Source organism: Podarcis bocagei (genome assembly GCF_964188305.1).
Source record: "Podarcis bocagei genome assembly, chromosome: 1".
Lineage (NCBI taxonomy): Eukaryota > Metazoa > Chordata > Lepidosauria > Squamata > Lacertidae > Podarcis > Podarcis bocagei.
In genome coordinates this window covers 69062221-69082142 of record NC_138125.1, presented here as the reverse complement: position 1 = coordinate 69082142, position 19922 = coordinate 69062221, and the positions used below count along the sequence as shown (strand labels likewise).

The 19922-nt window shown below is 40.5% G+C and overlaps 1 protein-coding gene across 11 annotated transcripts in view; it reads right to left on the bottom strand.

Annotated features, from left to right (window-relative positions):
• The window catches only part of PPFIBP2 (PPFIA binding protein 2), a 104658-nt gene that overhangs the window by 39487 nt on the left and 45249 nt on the right, over positions 1-19922 (bottom strand). For 7 of the 11 annotated variants that reach the window (XM_081198203.1, XM_081198206.1, XM_081198200.1 and 4 more), the window contains 2 exons: positions 10866-10958; positions 4865-4978 (listed from right to left, as the gene is read on the bottom strand). In XM_081198203.1, the coding sequence (XP_081054329.1) occupies positions 4865-4978; positions 10866-10958 (207 nt within the window). Of the gene's footprint in view, positions 1-1708; positions 1849-4864; positions 4979-5338; positions 5602-10865; positions 10959-16299; positions 16327-17722; positions 18185-19922 lie in introns of those variants that run through there. The other 4 variants (XM_081198207.1, XM_081198208.1, XM_081198202.1 and 1 more) reach the window with 4 other exon arrangements.

The following is a 19922-nucleotide window of genomic DNA, read 5'->3' as shown; positions in this document are numbered from 1 at the left end:
TGTATAGAGCAGTGCTATATTAGTGAAGGAGAAGATTCCATATAGCCATGGCAGCTGATGGCTAAAGAGGCATCTGGTCCATGAATTTGTCCAATCCTGTTTTAAACTCTCACCGCCAAAATACCTCCCCTCTTAATCCCCAATTTATAAATACTGCTTGTGTGGTGTAGTGATACAGTGCACAAGCTGAAAGCTACTCTCCCCTAACTGCTATTTCACATTATCCAGGACTAAGTCTTGGCACTGAAAACAGGATCTGGAGCTAACTGTTGAGAGTCTTGTCCCAATTCAAGTATTTCTGAAGCCGGCATTAAAATGCAAATAGGGTCAGCTAGAAAGCAAGAGCTCTAATCTTGAATTCAACACAGATGGATTTCGGTGTTATGCCACAAACAGTAAAGACAAACTTTGGATCTGGCTAGCAGTTATAAAAGGAAGCAAGCAGAGATCACCATCCAGAGCGTTAGAAAGACATGTCGAACTAGCACAAAAGTAAGAGATGCAAAATAGTTGGTGAACACATCTGTGGAATATAACACAGAAATGTGTGAATAGGACTTACATACAACCTTTACTTAAAGTGACAATGCATGGCACCCTTGCAACTTCCCTAATTTTTAGTTTTTAGAAAAGCAAACGCCGATGTTATACTTCAGTGGTGCTGCTTTAATTTTAGCCAGATGAGACTTGTGGTCCAGAAAGTCTACTGAACTAAAAATTATCTGAAGCACAGCTTGAATAAAATGCCACAGTGCAGTTGCTAACATGTGGAAGTCATTATTTCCATCTTCAAGCAGATGCTTATGTTGAGCAGTTCATTAGTGGAATATGACCCACTTTGTTCTGGGGAAATTACAGAGTATTCCAGCGGTATGATGCAATTGGAAGGCAACTTGAATAAATACAGAGTTGTAAGAAGTAAAAGTACAGATTGCGTTATTGGTTTTGAAGTGAAAAGATAATACATGTCATGTGCAGAGCTAATTTTGGCTACAAGGGTTTCAGGAGGATCTGTAAAAAGACAGTAGCAGAGACAGCCAGACAGAGTATAATCTATATTGTTTAGTACATTTATAAATAAGCATAACAAAATTTGGCAGTACATGATGCAACGTCTTTGTTTTATTCTGACTGCTATAAATCTGTCATTTACTACTGATCAAAGTAAGTTGCAAGAAACACCCCCTCCAAATCTTTTCCTTTCTTAAGAAAAAAAAGGAAGACCCAAATTCAAGGATCCAAAAATGCAAACCCTGCAGAAACTGTTAAAACAATGTCATATATTAAGTTTGCTTTGTCTTTAAAGTCATATTAATGTCTAAACCGCAACACAAAAACCACATTGCACGAAGTTAACACATTGTGTTCAGTTTTCACACTGAAGTGCTGTTTAATCTTCCTGAAATCTAAGCATGAAATGAATTTGTAACAAAAAACAGCAGCACAGGCATATTTATGCTTACTGGAAACTTGGAAATGGTGACAGGGTTGAGGAATATTAGCTAGCTTGAATTGCATAGTTGGTGTAAGACCAAGGTATTCACCCACAGAGAGTATTCACCTGGTAAGTGGAATTTACAATCCGTCACAAATCCCCACCATCCTGTTCCAAGATAATAAAAAGACAAAAGCAAGCAGGAACTCATGCTGTATAACAGAACATCCCAAAAGAATATTCCATTTAAACTCCACGACATTTAATACGTACTTTGTGGGAAATACACTGCTGAAAGTTGAAGCTGGTACAATCCATTCCTTCGTTAAAGCAATATGGAAACAAACAGGCTAGAGTCCTACCCAAAATTCAGCAAGAATCACGCTAGGATGAGGGCGGCACTTTTTACAAGAGCTGTGTGTCAGCTGTGGTATAAATGGAATATTCGCTTAAGTTAAAACACAGCTGAGAATGTGGCTTCTTGCACCATTTCAAGATGACACAGTAAGAGGCAGAGGATTGCAGCCTTCCACTTCTCTGTTTACACACCACGAGTCCAAAAAGAGAAGTTAGAAAGAAAGGAGAAGCATGCAACTTGCCAGGAGGGTGACTGTTTGAACACTTAGTCCCTGCAAAAAGAGCCAAAGACTGATTTCAAACATACCTCACCAGTGCTTAGACCCAGAACTTTCCTCAGTGCTGAAAGTGAGACCTCAAGCATAGCAAAAAAGGAAAAACGAGCATCACCTTCCTCTTACCACCCAGAAATCCTAACTAGCCTAAGACACCAATGACTAAGGGACAGCACTTTCATATCAGAAAGCAGTATTTGGAAATTAAATACACCAAACATCCAAGATGGTGCTTATTTAACATTCTTTGTATCCTGCCTTTCCTCAAGGCATGCAAGGCAGTGCACATCGGGTTCCTGGGCAGCCTTCCATCTAGACACTGAATTGACCCAGACCTGCTTAGTTTCAGCTGATGCAGCTGCCTCACGTGCTTTTGGATCATGAGCGAGACCAAATGGAAACATAGCTGGATACCAAGTAAATTAGTCAATGGTTGTGATGATCAAAGATAGGGTAAGGCTTGGCCCACATATCACATTGAAACCACGGTTAGAGCACACTACTGAGAAGCTCTGACTCTCCTCCACTGCTCCTGCCACATGGCTGGGAAAGAAGTCAGAGCCCCAACCTTTACAGATAACCAGTTCTTTATGCTCATGAATGCATGTTGTCTGTGACATAGATGTGATGAAAGTGTCGCCATTTGGGTACTAACATTTTGACATCAGTTTGTTGGGCTGGTCATGTTGTGTGGATACCTGATTATTGTCTTCCAAAGCAACTATATTCCGAAGTTAAAAATGGAAAACGTAATGCTGGTGGTCAACAAAAGAGGTTTAAAGACTGTCTCAAGGCAAATTTTAAAAAATGCAGTATAAACACCAACAATTGGGAAACACTTGCCTGTGAGCGCTCCAACTGGAGAACAGCCTTTACCAAAGGTGTAATGGGCTTTGAAGACACTCAAACTCAAGCCGCAAGGGAGAAACATGCTAAGAGGAAGGCACGCTTGGCAAATCCACAACGTAATCAACTACCGCCCAGAAACCAATTTCCCCACTGTAAAAGGACGTGTGGATCCAGAATTGGTCTCCACAGTCACTTACGGACTCATTGTTAAAACGTCTTTATGGAAGACAATTTTATTCGGCTATGAGTGATTGCCAAAGAAGAAGAAGAAGACTAACATTGTGAGGACTGTGCAGTTTGTGCCTTTTTGTTTAGAGCACAACAGCCCAGATTCAAGAACGCTCATGGCAAATGCCACAATTAAACTAAACTCCAAAACCAACCTGATGTGCAATGAGAGTTGGCATGCTGAACCACAGTTTGTACTTGCAACACTGCACTCCAGGAAATACTTTGCCACTAGCATCTTTGAATCCATATAGCCAAGCCTGGAGACTATATATATATACACAGTATATATTTATAAACATATTGCTGGCAGTTGTATTTGATTATGTGAGTCAGTCCTAGCTTGAAGAATATCCCAACTAAAACGTCTGAGAAGATCTACCGTTGCTGTACGGAAGAGAAACAGAAGATAAATTCTACCATGTATCAAATTGTGTGTAGGAACAATGACACCTAACCTTTAGAGTGCTATACAAATATTCAAGCCGCCCCACCTACCTTATCTTGTAAGTTTTACATGGTACAAGTACCATGCTGAGTGTGTCAGTATTGCTATCCTCATATTGCAGAGACCATGGCTTGCTTAGGGCTATCAAGCAACTTCAGGGCAGTGAAAGCAACATGCAATTTAGATACTGTACTTCATAAGAGAAGGTCATGGAGGGCTTATTCCTGGTTGTTGTTTTAATGCAACTCACCAATTTAAATTAAATTTCCCTTGCAAATGATGATATTACCAAACACATTTTCACTAGTGTGCTTTTATGGGATGCTTCACATGTTCCAGAAAAATGTATTTTTGAAGCATGCTTGCCACATATTTTCTCCAGTATCTGAATCATAAATTTTTTGCCCAACATGGGGCTTGAACCCATGACCCTGAGATTAAAAGTCTCATGCTCTACTGACTGAGCTATCCTCTAATTTATGTGAATATGCAGGCATATAGGAAACACATGCTTGGGGGCTTCAACACAGGGGCCAGCTCCTAGTGTTGGAGAAAAGCAACGGGGATTTCCTTGTGCCAGGATCTCAGAGTGTGATGTACTTCTAGAATCCCAAGATTATAGGCAGGCCTGGAGACTGCAAGGAACAAATCCCTCAGAATTTGTTTTATGTATTAACAGTTGCTTTTGTTCTACTCAGCAAGTCACTTCAAGTTGCAAAGACTGACCCCTCTTTGTCTGCTGCTGTAGAAAGGTGGGCTTTTGCGAGCAAATGGCTGCATATAAGGAGACCTTCGGACACAGGTGCTCAGTTAAAAATAATGAATATCAATTAAAACTCTTAAAACTTCCCAAATTCGATAAAATCACTCATTATTTAAACCTCAAACCAAACTCTGTGAAAACAGCTTCTGAGCCACCCATTTCATTAGGTTAACCTCTACAGCTATATAAAAAAAGAACATCTAACCAGTTTAACAGGTTTTCAGCCACATCCAGCCCTCTTGTTGACTTTTCTTTGTCACACTAATGAAGAATAATACACACAATGGTATCAATTTACATGCCTACTGGTCACAGCATTATATGCCTGAAACATAGAACACCACAAACTAATCAAGAAAGCAAAAGCAACTCATAAAAATTGATTTGTAAGGAGGCTAGAGACATATCTAATTCCAGCCTATTTATCTCGAGGGACTATAGAGCCAGATGTGTACATGGAGTCTGCTTATTCACAAAAAAATTCCTTATAAATCCCACACTCCTCCTACCTGTTGAAGCATCTCTTCGGTAGCATTAAGTTTCAGCTGGTGCCCTTCGAGGCAAACTTCTAGATCTCTGATCTTTTCTCCTTGGGCCTCCACCTGGTCTGTAAGGACGCTCACCTACAATTGAGGACAAAAAATGAACAGTCATAAAAAGGAAATATTCCATACTTTCAGGGATAAAAGCCATTACTGTTAGTAACGAATCATAGCTATATGCACCCACCCACATGTGTTGGCCACTCTTCCTTATAGGGTGGTGGCATGGAATAATCTCTTCATGTTCTCTAACAGCCAGATAAAATAGATTTGGTTTAAAGGCAGCAACTAGCTGAACCAAGGTCATCTTGATAAAGTTCATCTCCAAATAGGGATTTGAACCCACTCCTTCCCAGACTTCAGTCCAACATACACCTCACTACACAGGCCTTTTCTTTTTTTTAATCCCCTCAAAGCATTCAATGACAGTTTGCTACTTACCTTAAGAAGTCACTGCATCACACTTTGGAGAAGAAGAAAAATACCAGCAACATTTTAAAAAAAATTAATAAAGAGGCATTTGGAAGGCTAGAAAAACAAACAAATGCTGATGTGAAAACAGAACACTGAAGATCATGTACTAGCATTTACAGTAAATAATCCTTCAAAGGGAAAAAGCCCCTGAAGAATCCTGTTAATATTTTAAGTGGGCTTTGAGCACGCACAACCCTTTCAGCTTCTGCCAACACTTCTCTCCTTAGAAAGGGGGAAACGTAAGGGAAAGAGTCTTGTAGGAAGCCAACCAATTACCTTTCTCCTTACGAGAGCACGGGAACAGCTTACCTATCAACAAAGCTTTCTGTGACTGTTTAAAAAACGTAATATGCAAAAGACATGTTTTAACCTTGGCAGTGCTCTGCTTTTCACAGGTTCAAAGTATTACAAGCTTAAACATGAATGCCAGAGTTTAGGCACTGAATTGTTGGGAATGAATTAGTAAGAATTCTCAGGGAGATCCAAGAATGGTGTCACCCCACAGCTACAGAAAACAACATGAACAACAAGAAATAAATAGCAGCGGAACCCAATGGTAGCTAATATAACTGAAACAAACAAGCAAGCAAACAAGCAAGCAAACAGACTTTGTGTGCCTTCTGCAAATCTGGATTGTCAGAGGGTTCCCTGGGCTTCCTACCTCTCAGAACTAACACCTCCAGATTTCTTTTAACCAATTAAACCTGAACGCTGGAATAATCTGGACTGAAGAGCTTCAAGGACTTGATATTCTTTTCTGCCTCCTCCTTTGTTTGAGAAGTTTGCTAACATAAAAATTGGGAAAGAAATATTGCAGTGGTATGCGTCAGAGACACACCTTTTGTACTTCAGTAAAAGTACATAATTGTAGGTTTTTCCAAATAATCCAGATTTAGGGAGAAAGCAGTTGACTGTGTAGCAAAGCAAGCCCTGTCATATTTAAAACCAGCTGCCTTCTTTTTTTAAAAAAAATGCTAACCTAGTTCTACTTTGCAAAGGAAGAACCACCTCTTGTGATTTACAAAGATTTTGCAAGCTGAAATAGAAACACCTCCACATTTTGAGGTCATCCACATGCCAAGAGCCAGGATTTGTAGGCAGACAGACTACAAGTTCTTTTTTAAAAAATATATCTTATTGTTTTCACAACAGCATAAATAATTATAACACAAAATGAGTAAGATTATTAATTATAAGTGAGCAAAACCATTATCCCTTAATAATCACTTAACAATAATGTTACTAACCAAAAGCTCATTCAGAAGATTAATCCTCCTACCTGCTATAATCCCATGTTAAAACATAAAGCACCATTTCCATAGATTCCTTATTCTATCCCATAATAAATAAAACATAGCTATTTTCCAAAATAGTGATTCACAAATACTACTCCATTTTAAATCCATAACGCTTGTTTGGTTTGAAATCCCTTACTATAATCAATAGATTTCATCCATTTTTCCAGTCTTTTCTCTTCTTTCTCAACCTCTTAGAAAATATGTTAAGCTGGCTTCCCAGGTTTTCCCCAACCCATTCTTTTTATTGGTATGGTTTGTAATCTCCAACATTTAACATAAAGAGTTCTAGCTGCATTGACCATATAGGAAACCAACTGTCATTTGACAGGCTGCTAATTCTTTCACAGGTCTGCAGAATTGGGGTGGCCAACATTAAGGCAAAGAGATGCCTGTGCCCAGCTACATTACATCTAATGAACTGCATCTCTGCCAACTGAATGTTTTCCTGCTTTGTGTTGTATGGAATAGGCAAATAACCAACAATGGAAGCCTGTATGTCAAAACCTCATAGACAGTTTTTACTTCTCAGAACTGAAATCTGCTTTGTCCATGAAGAGCAGACAATGTCGGGATTGGCTCTTCTGGATAGAATCCAGAAGGGATTTGCATTTAATTAGGAATTTTAGATTCTTGCCATAGTTCCCATTTCTGAACCCCAAAATGATGCCTGCTGCATTAAGAAATCATTTCATGGAGCTCGGATTCCAAGTGATGCCCACAACAGTTTTGGTTGGCCGCTACAACAGAGGAATGTTGAAGAGAGAGACACTTGATTTTGCAGAGTAGCCCTTCTTTCTGGGGCTATTTCAAAAGGTGTCTCACCCAATCGGTCTAGGCGGATGTGATTCTTTGAAAATGTCTATATGCACACAATGTTCACCTGCAATATGTAGCTGACTAGCCAGAAATATGGGGCAAACATGGGGCAAAGCTCTTGCACTAGAGTGAGCTTCCCAAGGCAGACTTTGAGAATTTCAGGGCTGAGCGGAGATTTAAATCCAAATCTCCTGTGTCCATTAGAAACAATGCCAACTAAATCACAATGGCATTACTTATTTAGGAAGCCAATTATCCAAAGTTAAGAGTAATTATATATAAGCAGCTTTAGTCTGGAAAAGCAGCCAAGGGCAGTTTTGTCTCTTGGTAAGTAGGACTATATTTGGGGGTGATCCTGTGCTTGGGACAGCATAAAACCCTCTCTCCCACCTTCAGTAGACCTTTGAATAGAAACAAGGGGAGACATTTTGAGGTATCCAGGGGAAGGGCCCCAAGTTCTCTGAAATGTGAGGGTGGTGGTGAATGTATTCTTTACTAACTTTGATACAGATTGGGCTGATTCTCTTATTCTTTTTTTTTAGTGGGCCCATTTCCCAAGTGTGTGTTGTCAAGCTGCCCCTTCATTTTAAAACAAGAGACAGAAAACAAAACACTAGTCCCTGGACCACCTCATTAACCAGTTACAAATCCCCCCCCCCAAAAAATCTACTAACAATTAGCATCTGCCTCCTCGTAATCTTTGGGTAGCATTTCAGCTCTATGAACAACTGTAAAAATGTTCACATATTAACATTTTGAACAGCCCTACTTGTGCAACCTGAAAAGGGGCATCATATTTGAGTTCGCTGTCTACTTTACTGGTGGGCCAATTTCAGTCTTGCATGGTCCGTCTACTATTTTAATACATTGGGAATTCCCTGGGTCTACTGGTATATTGTTTTCCCCCCTAAAAAAATGATCTCTTAACTCAATATCGCTTAACAGTTACAATTAAGGCATAATCTATATTAATTATGTATGTATTCTTGCTTCAAATATTTCTATTCCCTTCATGCCTCTTGAGTAGTAAGTATAAACACCTATTAAGGCAAAAGCTGGTCAAAAGGTCTGTGTCCTAGTAGTCATTACATCTTATACTAAAGGAATGACAGCAATTAAACAAGCTATAAACATTACTGCAATAGTTTCTTAATGAACCATTTGCGATACTTGAATCACACAGAGATGCTGCAAGCACTGTAATATTCCTCTCGTAAAAAACCGTACTCCTCATTTCACGGCTTTCAACAATGGCCCTAACTGGTGGCATGTATTATAATCAAATTCTTGAGAAAACCTGATGCATCAGCTTAACCATGAAAGTTGCTTTGCAGCAATTAAGCAAATTATCCAAGCAATGCACATCAATTACCCACTGATTTCTGTATGTTTGATTAATGAACAAAATGCACAATTAAGCCAACTGCTCGTAACATGAACATCAAGGACACACACATTGTTTTCTGTACTTTTGAATGGGTAAACAGATGCACAGGAACTGATAATACTCATGGAACTCACAACTATGATCAGATCAGATCATCTCTTCAGCTAATTGCCCTGAATATGCAATGCCAGTGCATAGGAAGGTGAAAATATTCATGAAAATAAGATACCTTATCTTACTAGCTTTATTTGGATTAAAACAGATGAACACTTCAAGCTTGCACACCACACATACATTTTGGGTTCTTCCTGATCCTGAAGCTATGTGCATCTGTGCGATATTATTTTGCCATGTCCTGCTTTCCTTGCCCATTTATTCATAACTCAGCTATGAGCCATTGCTTTCTGAGCAGTGATGATGCTTCTGGGACTGCCCCATACTTCTCAGTCACAGTGCAGACTGCATGAGAGTATCCTGGTGAATTATTTCACTCTCCTTCACTGCTTATGTTTGGGTGTTGGGGAGGGAGAAAATAATTTCTGCATAACAATACAAAGAACACCCAACACGCTGACTTAATTTCAACACACATTTCAGTCCGTCGTGTAGAACACCAGTGTACACAGCTTGTGAGTTACATTCCCATAATGTAATTTTCGTGTTGGAAGGTAAGAGTGTAGACTGGACATTGTAACCAGCATAAGAAGCTGTTCTATTTTTCTAGAAAAAGAGGTGCTGAACATTTCCCTTTTTCTCTTAGAATGGCAAGGGCACCCACTGAGAAGTGCCAGAGCTGAGCTTTGGTGAGCTCCAGGTGAAAAAGCCCTGTACACAATACAGTACAGTGGTACCTTGGTTCTTGAACGGAATCCGTTCTGAAATCTGTTTGACTTCTGAAAACATTAGAAAACCAAGGCACGGCTTCCGATTGGCTGCAGTAGCTTCCTGCACTCAATCGGAAGCCGTGTTGGATGTTCAGGTTCCAAAGAACGTTTGCAAACCGGAACACTCACTTCTGGGTTTGGGGAGTTCAGGAGCCAAAACATTTGAGACATAAGGCGTTCGAGAGCCAAGGTACGACTGTACTCAAAAAGCCCATCACACAAATCTTTCCTTTCCTTCTCCTCTCTGTTTTAAGACTTTGGACTGAGAAGCTCTTTCTTCTTGGATAAAATGAGCACCACCAACCAAAACTGAACTCCCAAGTTTGAGAACAATTGTACATTTCATTTCAGACAAAAGTAAGCAGGGGAACAAGAGGTGCTACCATCAAACATTACAGCCTGGAGTTTCTCACTCAAATTTCAATTTTTTTAGGCTATGCAAAATGGACTGATACTATTTTCCTACTGCTAAACGCTGAAGTGAGCTTTGTTCTAGCTTTGAACACATGTTCCTGGCAGAGATAAAGAGAGAGGCAGCAGTCAAGCAGTTTCAAGACACTATTAAAGGCTATGGGGTCACACTTAAAAGGTCCCCCTTAAAAGTCAATAGCCCATTAGGGATGTGAATTTTTGGGGGGTTTTTTGTTACTGTTGCTGATATCTAGTTGAATCCACAATCTATTTGACCCAGAAATTTAGAGTATAGAGACCTAAGGTTTTCTGCTCTCTCAGTACTTAAATATTTTAATATATATGTGTATCTAAAATATGTAGAATTTTCAGACAGGAAATTGAATTTAAAAGTTGACAACAACCACTACAATAACTAACAGTTGCTGCAATTAACCCCCAAGAAACATAGCATAAGACTTTTATTATATTTCAAATAACACTGTTAAAAGAATAAAGTGAATTCAACACCACACAGGCCAAGACCAAAATTCTTTCATTTGAAGTAGGTACAGGGATTTTTAAAAAATAGTCCTTGCCCTGAAAAGCAGAATATAAAATACGTGAGATAATGATATTCTATTCTCCTGCTTTTCACAATGAGCAACAAACACACCAATAAATTCCAAATGCAAATGGTGATGCTATAAATTGCATACCTGAAGTATGAGAGACTCTTTGTCACCCTCTAGTCTTGTCAGGCGTTCTTGATAGGTTTCATTACTGGCAGAAGTATGGTGATTCACCTGGGACTAAAGAGAACAACAGGTTAAGATTACAAGTAATTGAAATGTGATTGTATTGTTAGATCTTGCCTTGAACTTCAAAGCACTGTCTAATCATCATAGCTATAAGAACATGCCACAATTGTATCACATAGCTTACAATTTTCTCAGCTGACAGTGCAGTCCTAACCATGTCTACTCCCAGGTAAATGGGGTTAGGACTGCAGACAAAGTCTAAGCCACAAACATTTTACAGGATTTTAAAATGAAATTTAAGTTGGAACACCTTCAATTTCCTAGGATATAATCGTGGCAAAAGGGAAAACATCTTCCCATTCCCCCTCTCTACACTCATATATGAGAGAGAGAGAAGGGGGTGGTTAAGAGGGGAATTAATTGATCCCAGCTGTAAGGTCAGTCCACTGCCACCCATCCAACTCCAGCATATTTCTGGAATTCCACAAAAGACAAATCAGATCCAAAACTCAGTGAGCTGTCTGCTACTTATTACCTTCCTGCCTTCAAAACAGGAAATGCACATTTTTTAAATATGTAAAACAGACATATTTTCTAGTTCAGTTGCCTTTAAACCCCTGTATATCCCACCTATTCTTATCCTGGTCCTGCCATCGGCTGCTGTGGTGGGTGAGATACCAGGGCAAAACAGGCAGAGACATCAGAACCAGGGAAGAGAACAGAAGAGAGAAGACACAGCTACGTTCTCTCATTGTACTGGGAATTTTTGATTTTTTTTTTAAGGTACGCATCCAGGCCTGCAAGGTGGCAATCCTATCATGTTCTTCAGATTCACTGTTGACGAACAATTAATACACCCATTACTTCTTCCCATGCACTGGAAAAAGTATTGTACAGTTTATGAAAAGTCAACAGTTCACCCTTATCACAACAAATGAAAATCAAGCAATAAGAGTGACACAGTTCCATGCAATTGCTGAATTCTTTATAAAGAACATTCCTTGCATTCCAGTATGTAGCAAAAAACATACAAACTCCCAGCACAGCTGAAGATGCCACAGCCAGGATTTGAAAGGTAAAATGAGTTAACCACCTCTATTCAGATACTTATCGAGTATGTCAATGTAGATGCCACCTTTCTTCCAAAGAACTCAAGTTGCCATACATGGTTCTCCTCCCTGCTCCATTTTATCCTCACAGCCACCCTGCAGAGGATGTTAAGCTGAGACACAGGCCACCCAGCAAGTTTCATGGCTACTCACTTGAGCCTGTCCTCAAGTCAGTTTTGTGCAGGATCGAAAGGCAGCAACAGGCATTGCCAAGAGGGCAGTATCTACATACTTACCTGGAAACAGAGTGTCTTATTTCCTTTCACAACATTCTTTATGATCGGGATATAACTTTGCTCAGCACATTCCTGACCTCTGTTCATTAGGTAGCCAGACCTAATATTGGGCTGACACATTTGACCAAGAAAGTCCATAATAGGATGAATCTATAGGATAAAAGCCCCTTGGCGCAACATAAAGGTATCTTAAGCAACTAGAAGAGCGGGTGTATTTTGTACGTTGAAATAGGTTTTGCCTCTCTCAGGACAATTCATTAAATTCTGGATAAAGATTCATCCTGCATTAAACCATAAATAGATAATGTATTACAATGCTTCCTGCTCTGATTAACGCTTCCAAAATATCTTGGGATGGAACTACATCAGCCAACATCCACATCAGACAGAGTAATCCAAGGCGAAAATATCAGCTCTGCCAAAACATCAGCTGCTTCGAGGTTTAATAAGAACAGACAAATGCAGTCCAGACAGGCTCACCTACTAAGCAAACAGCTGCTCTGTCTCAGACGGCATCTCTTAAGATACTGGCTCTCTTTATGGCAAACATGATGAGAAGATAAAAAACATAGCAATATGGCCCAAGGGTACAGGCTTGTAGATTATGATGGAAGCAAGTGCTGTCATGGCTCCCCAAGAAGAACCTCCTGTGGTCATTCACCTGGTAAAGGATCACAAACCCCAGAAACATCTGGTTTTTGAACTTTTAAAGTTTTGGCAGCCGTTCACTGGCTGTGTTTAAAGAATGTCATATTTGAAGTGTAGACATTTTCCTTGAGCAGTATGAGCTACACAGTTATCCACACTTTTCCAAATTAACGTGAAAGCTTTCACATATGGCTTCGGAATTGCGTAGATTGTAGGAGGAGGTAGGGGAGCAGTGGACAACTGGAGCAACCATCCCAGGACCTAGAGCTCAGAACTGGAACAAGGGGAGACTGCTATCAAGAGGCTCCGGAGACAATCTGGAGTGGGACAGGTTGCATAAAGTCAAAGACGTGCCCTGGAGGACTCCAAGCTTATTCAGAAATGTGTTTACATAGGCAGGTGAGAGAGACACTGCTCTCTAAGAACAGGGAGTACTGGGCATCTGCAGGACTGGCCCAAGACATTTTGCTGCCTGAAGGCTGAACAAAGCACCCAAGATGCATAGTGCTTGCCGAGTTATTTTGGCAGCACAAACGTGACTCGCGTGAGTGGAAATATAACAATATATTAAATACCTACAATCCGCTGCGTTTTCAATACATCCAAAAACCAACTACCTGAAGTGGCTGCCTTACTCTGCGCCTAAAAGTAGGACCTGGGTACCTAAAACAAAGAGCCAATAAATTATGTGTGCCTGGTAGAAGCCCTTTCATCTCTAACTTAATGTGCAAGAAATTCTTTCCAAAAGCCTCTAAAACAATTCAATGGGAAAACATAACTTAAGAGGGCCACGGTAGAGTTTTGTGGGGCATACTGCAATTTGTGTGTTGGGTGGACTGAGGGAGAAAGGTATATAAGGTTTCTGCAGTGTTCAGTGCTTTTTTAAAAAAAGAAAATAGATTTTTCTACTTCATTTATCACCCACCTTTCCTCCAACAAGGGGCTCAAAGGAACATACCCCCATTTTATACTCACAAATGACCATGTGAGGTAATTAGGAAGAAGATACAAAGCCTGTGCATTAATTTTGGAGGAAGTATTACAAGGTCTGAATGTAAAAAAAGAATGTAAAAAGTAGGAGACCAGAGAGAAGAAAGATGCCCCCATGGTTTGTAGATGGAGGAGGGGACAAATTTTTACAACATTTTATGGGAACACAACATGGTAACAGGCTAAATGTGGAAGGAAGCAGGTGAGAGACATGCCAAGTTTCAACAACACTACTGGTAGCCTTGCATAGCCTTGTATGAACAACTGTCATGAAGAAGAACTCAAAAACATCCTTTCCTTAATTCAACTGAGCACAAACAAGGCTGGTCTTCCACGCAGCACACATGCAGGAGTGCTTTGGTGAATTTACTCAGATTAGTTGCTTTTTTCTCCCAGGCTATTCACTGCAGCTATATCGCAAGGACTGGTTGCTTTGTTTGTTTATGTGAAGCCATTATATTCCATTTGGAATACTGAATAATAGCCATGTGATGATAAAAGCAACTGCTTGTGCAGACAAGTGTAGCTGTTGAGACATGTTCAATGTATTCTGACTTTCCTTTAAATGCAAACTGGCAGATGGAAACAGAGCAGAGCCAACAAAATGTAGTCATCCAACTATTCGTTCAGTAGCTCAGCCCTACAGACCATTTTGAAGACTTTGGATTTAGTTAATCTGCACTCATGTCTGGAAAAATATCAAGAAGAGAAAAACTAATGTCCATTGTTGCGAACCACTTATTTGAATGTGCCTACTACATGACCAATTTCTTCATATTACAGCAAATACTGGATTTTAAACAGATTTCTAGGTATACGTCAACTTGTTTGTAATACTGATGCTTCCAGTACTGGGCTTACAGTATTTCAGATGTCCTGGTACATGCAAGAGCTCCATGATGGGGGTGGGGTGGGGGTGGAGTTATGCTAAGAGTCCTTTACACAAAGTGAATGGAGCAGCACTCTGACGTATCACAGGCCAATCGTTGTTTAGAGCTCCTCTACCCTTGTCTATCATCTGCTCAGAACTCAGCTTCATTCGTTTACTTCTGTCTCCAAAGTTGTGACACACTCTTCAAGCTGAATCAGAGCCCGAACCATGACTTGCCAATGGTCTATCAATTCAGAGAGAACAGAAAATCTGAGAGTTTGAAAATCAGCTTTAAATGATGCTGGTTCAAAGGATTCTGGTTTATTCTTCCTTCTTTTTCTGCTTCGGATATTAAAACAAACTGTAACTTAGCTGAACAAACCATGACTTAACATTAATAAAAGTATTACCATTATTTAAATCTGCAGTCTTATCCTGCTTACTAGAAGCCACAATTTCTTTAATGGAAAGGAGATCCATGCATATATAATTTAAAACAAAGTAATGAGGTGCTTTTTGTGGCCAATTTACATCACCCCCTTAAATGAGAGTACACATATAACACATCCCTCCTCTACTTGTCACCAAAGCCTCTTTGATAAGAGGGGGGGGGGGGAAGCAACTCTGCTTGCTTTATGATCAAAGAAAAGGGGAGGCTGTTTGTTTTGGCTCCAGTTACTTGTCCCTTTCGCATGCTGCCACATGACCAGTGCCCCAAGATCTCTTGACTGGACTTTGAACAAGCCTCTTCTTGGCTGGAATTGCTTGCAAGGAAGGGGTGTTTTGTCATGGACATTTGATAGGAGTGCTACAGAAATCATGAATGGCACTTTCAAGCAAGTTCAAGTAGAGCAACCACAAGCCCTTAGATTCTATGGCTTATAAAATGCAAGTGGGTTCAAAGGTTTGGGCAGCTGAATCATTTGATCAACTGAGTATTTTAGCCACTTCATACTTTTCCTCCTGCCTTACAACTCACCACTAAATCATTCAGCTAACCTGGCTCTGCACTCTTGAAATAACAAAACTGATGTTATGCCCGTTTCATTCCCCCGTCCCGTGAAACTAGAGCCAGGTTTGGCACACGCAACTGAGAACTGACGGGAGCCCAGTTCAGTTCCTCACCCTTGCTGCTCCCCCCCCCCCAGCATCTATTGGAGGAAGCAGTGCTTTTATTACCAGCCAAAAGAGCATCAGGTTACCACCGCAGTTGGTGCCCAAGCATGCAACAGCAATGGGATCATGTGGCATCAGAATGAATTCACTGCACAGCTTTCTGCAAATGTTTTAATTACTTATCAAAGGAGCTTGTGTGAGCACAATGGGAATCAAGTTTTTCTGGGAGAAATGCGGAAATGCCTGGAGCCCTTTTACTGCATTTCCTCATTTTATCCCCCACGGGACCACAACATAAGTTCTGTCTTTACTACATCCCCCCGCTGCCCCGACAACCATTCTTTAAGAATCACTATTCACAGGCATGTTGCAATCAGTGTACCGCACTTTTAAAACCCTCTACATATAAAGAAGCTACTCACAGCTACTGACATTCCATCATACTTCCATTTCCTTAGAATAAGAGCAGAGACTCCACAGGCTGTTTTAACAGAGTACCGTGCACATATTTAGCAAACTGTGTTTGGATATAATCCCAATTACGCCCACAATCTTGAGAATGAGTTCTCCCACAAGAATGTTGCACAGTGTCAATGTCCTTTCTGCCACAGGAAACCAGAGCTTAGTTTGCAAGCATAGTCCGGCTTTCTGAAAATTTGTTTAGCTGAAGAGAACCAATATTAAGATCAATTTAGTGCAAATGCTGTATGTCCTACTTACTATGAACTTTCACCACTTAGCTTTGAAAATATATGATGCTAAATACGTAATCTGACCATTTACTTTCGGAGTTAAAATCAGACTTCCTACACAAATAAAATTTGCATTATTTTATCACTCAGATGCATATCCTTTAAAATATTAACTGCCATTTCTTGTCCTTTTGAGTCTCCAGAATGGCAGACCTGAGGCTGCTATCCTATATCCACTTAGCTGGGAGTAAGGACCATTAAGCTCAATGAGCTTTGCTTATAAGTAGACATTCATAATATTGCATAGTGAAACAAACTTCCTCAGTGCAAAATCTCAACTATGTAATCCCAGTTCATTTAAACTTCACTTTAGTCATTAATAGAGCCAATGATAAATACTGCACTTTGCCAAGGTTGTATATTATTTTCCTTAGTACGCAAAGGCACTTGGAAGAGGAATGTTGCAGTACTACTTAGCATTATTTCAACTGAGTAGTGATATGAATACTCCTTATGAAGTGTATTTCACTGCAACCTTAAGTACATTTATGTAGAGAGACAAACAAAAATTCTTCAAGAAGATGAAGAAATTCTGCCTTATGCTATCCTCGCTACCCCACATCCCCTATAGATAAAATATAGTTAAGGTGCTTCTCAATACTGGATTTAAATTAGCCACTACAAAATTAAGATGATCATTGTGATCTAAATGCAAAACGAATTGGGAGAAACTGATTTCAAACCTATTGTGGTCAATGGGATTGAATTATTTAAAATCCACAGGTTAGCTTGCCATGTTTAAAAGCACGCAACTATAGTATATGCGCAAACGTTAGACAAAGAAAGAAAGGGTTACCTGAAAAGCTGGTAACGTGAAATGCACACATGCATTTTCACCATTAGCTGTGAACTAGGATCAGATCTGAAACCCTTTTTGGACAGTTATCATTTAATACCACATTAAAACAGTACTCAGAACACTCCCACTGTTCTTTGTAAAGACAAAGGAATATTGGTTCTCTCCTCAATGCCTGTCCCATTTTCAGACTGTGGGACAAGCCATAATTTCCCACAGAGGTGGAAAAAGTTAATGTATTCCATTTTCTCTACCCACAAAGCTGTTAAGTAACAGAACTGCAGAAGAATCACTTACCCTCTTTAGCCACGTGAAGTGTTTGTAAATATCAATCTCACTCTCCATGCTTCGGGCCCATCTCAGCAATTATATTCCCTGGGTTCACAGCTTTGTTCTGGAGAGACACCACAATCTTTCTATCTAGTGCTCTCCCCAACTCACACTGAGTTTCTCTACCTCTAGCAAGCTGGATGTCTGTACATATTTGACTTAAGATTGTCCCCCGGGCTCCTTCTAAACTCTTCTGCTGAATGTACACACACAACTGTACAAACTTCAGGCAGCGTCTCCCCACCTCCCCAACCCAGAGAGCATCTGGGTTTTTTTAAGCAGAGATCAGTCATCAACAGGCAGTAATATCATTCTAAAGGCTTCAAAAGATGCATAATGCCAGATGGTCTGAGGGGAAAAAAGAGAGAGGGAGGGAGGGGGAAAGGGAAGCTTCTGTAGTGCAGTTGAAAACTCTGTAGTGCAGTGAGAGTGTTCCCTTTTAATGGTAAAATAACAAGCTAAAAATTGCTAGGCTGTCATGGAGAAACTATTTTCAAGTAATGCCTTCACTAGCTTTCTGTTTCAAGAGTGGCTGGAACTCATTACCCAAAGACCCTCTATTTCCTGTCTCTGTTTTACTCGTGTTTATCAGAACGCTCCTCAGCTTCCAATTTATTTCAGGCTGAGACTTAGCTAAAAATAAGCCCCGCCGTTTGAGAATTGCTGGTTACTCCATTCTCACAAAGGCACAAATATTTTAGGACAGCCCCCTTCTGCACAAAGCCAAGCGTTCCTTGTACAGATTTCCAAGAGGGGGCAATGCATCAACAGATTGCAAAAATACCTTCAACGTGTTTACATTCCCTGGCTGAAGATGGAAGCATTCAGGTATTGTTGTAGTCACATGAGGACACATATCAAAGCAATGCTTAAGGTGTGTTTGTTGCATTTATATCCCGCCCTTTTTCTCTAAGGAGCTCACATGGTTCAGCCCTCCTCATCGAATCCCCATAACAAGGTGTACCCCTTTCTTCTTCTCTGCAACAGCATTAGCTTTGGCTCTTGACTCGTTCAGATACATTGCATGTAATACTTGAGAAGGGGAAATGGCAAGTGAACATATTGCATGCCTAACAAGCTCTTAGCTGCACCTCCCCACTCACCCCAAAATGTGTCCCTGTTGTGCTATTTCCCAATAAAACTCAAGAACATACCCAAGTATCTTTAAAACAGGCAGACTGTGTCTATTCGTTTGGAAAATATATACGCCATGTCAGACTACTGGTCCATCCAGCTCAGTACTGCCCCACACTGACTGGCAGTACCTCTCCACAGTTTCAGAGAGGAATCTTTTCCAGTCATACCTGGAGAAGGTGGGGATTTTATCACTTGTCACTCCCAAAGAATGAGCTGTCCCACTGAGCTATCGGCCTTTCTTAGCAGAAGGCCCCAAAGAAACATCTACATGAAGTAACTCACCTAGACTAGACATGCTTACTATGGGTAACTGTTGATCATGGAAAGAAACTGTCATCTGCCACAGCAAAAAGTGCCAGTTGCTAGGCCCTCTTTTTCTTAGGGAGATGTCTAGGGGTGCTTCTTCAAGACAGGAAGTCACAAAGATCTGGGGGTTTTGGAGGGAGGGGCAGATCAGGTCCCACACATTCCTGTTTTCAGCCATGGATATTCAGAGCACACCAGTGGGCGGGGGTTAACAGAAAGTATCTCTGTGGTGATTTTCTGCCTCTATCCTCAGTCACTCTTCCCCCACCCTCCACTCCTCCCCATTTTTCTGTTCTGGGCATGTGCACAGTTTATTTATATACCTGTGCGCACATGCCTTTTCTTAAGCAAACAACGAATTTCCAAGTGCCACTGTTACCAGTTTGTGTTACCGTCTTTCACAATGGCCAAAGGCCACTTGACAAAATGGGGTGGGAGCTAGAAGCAATCTCCATCTCAGTGTCTTGCTCTGTGCAGCATCCATGAATGGGGAAAATGCACACCTTGAAACAGAGGTACCCAAACAGGAAGCAAACCCCAGAGGGTATGCAACAGCAACAGAATGGCACGAGTTTTTCCAGCTGATCACTTAACCATGACAAAAAGGTACTCTTGGAATTACAGCAATGCTAGGCACTGGGAACAGTCGAGCATCTTCACAACAATATCAGGATTGTACTACTGAAGTTATTAAGAATGGCTCAAAAATAGCTACCCCAAAATA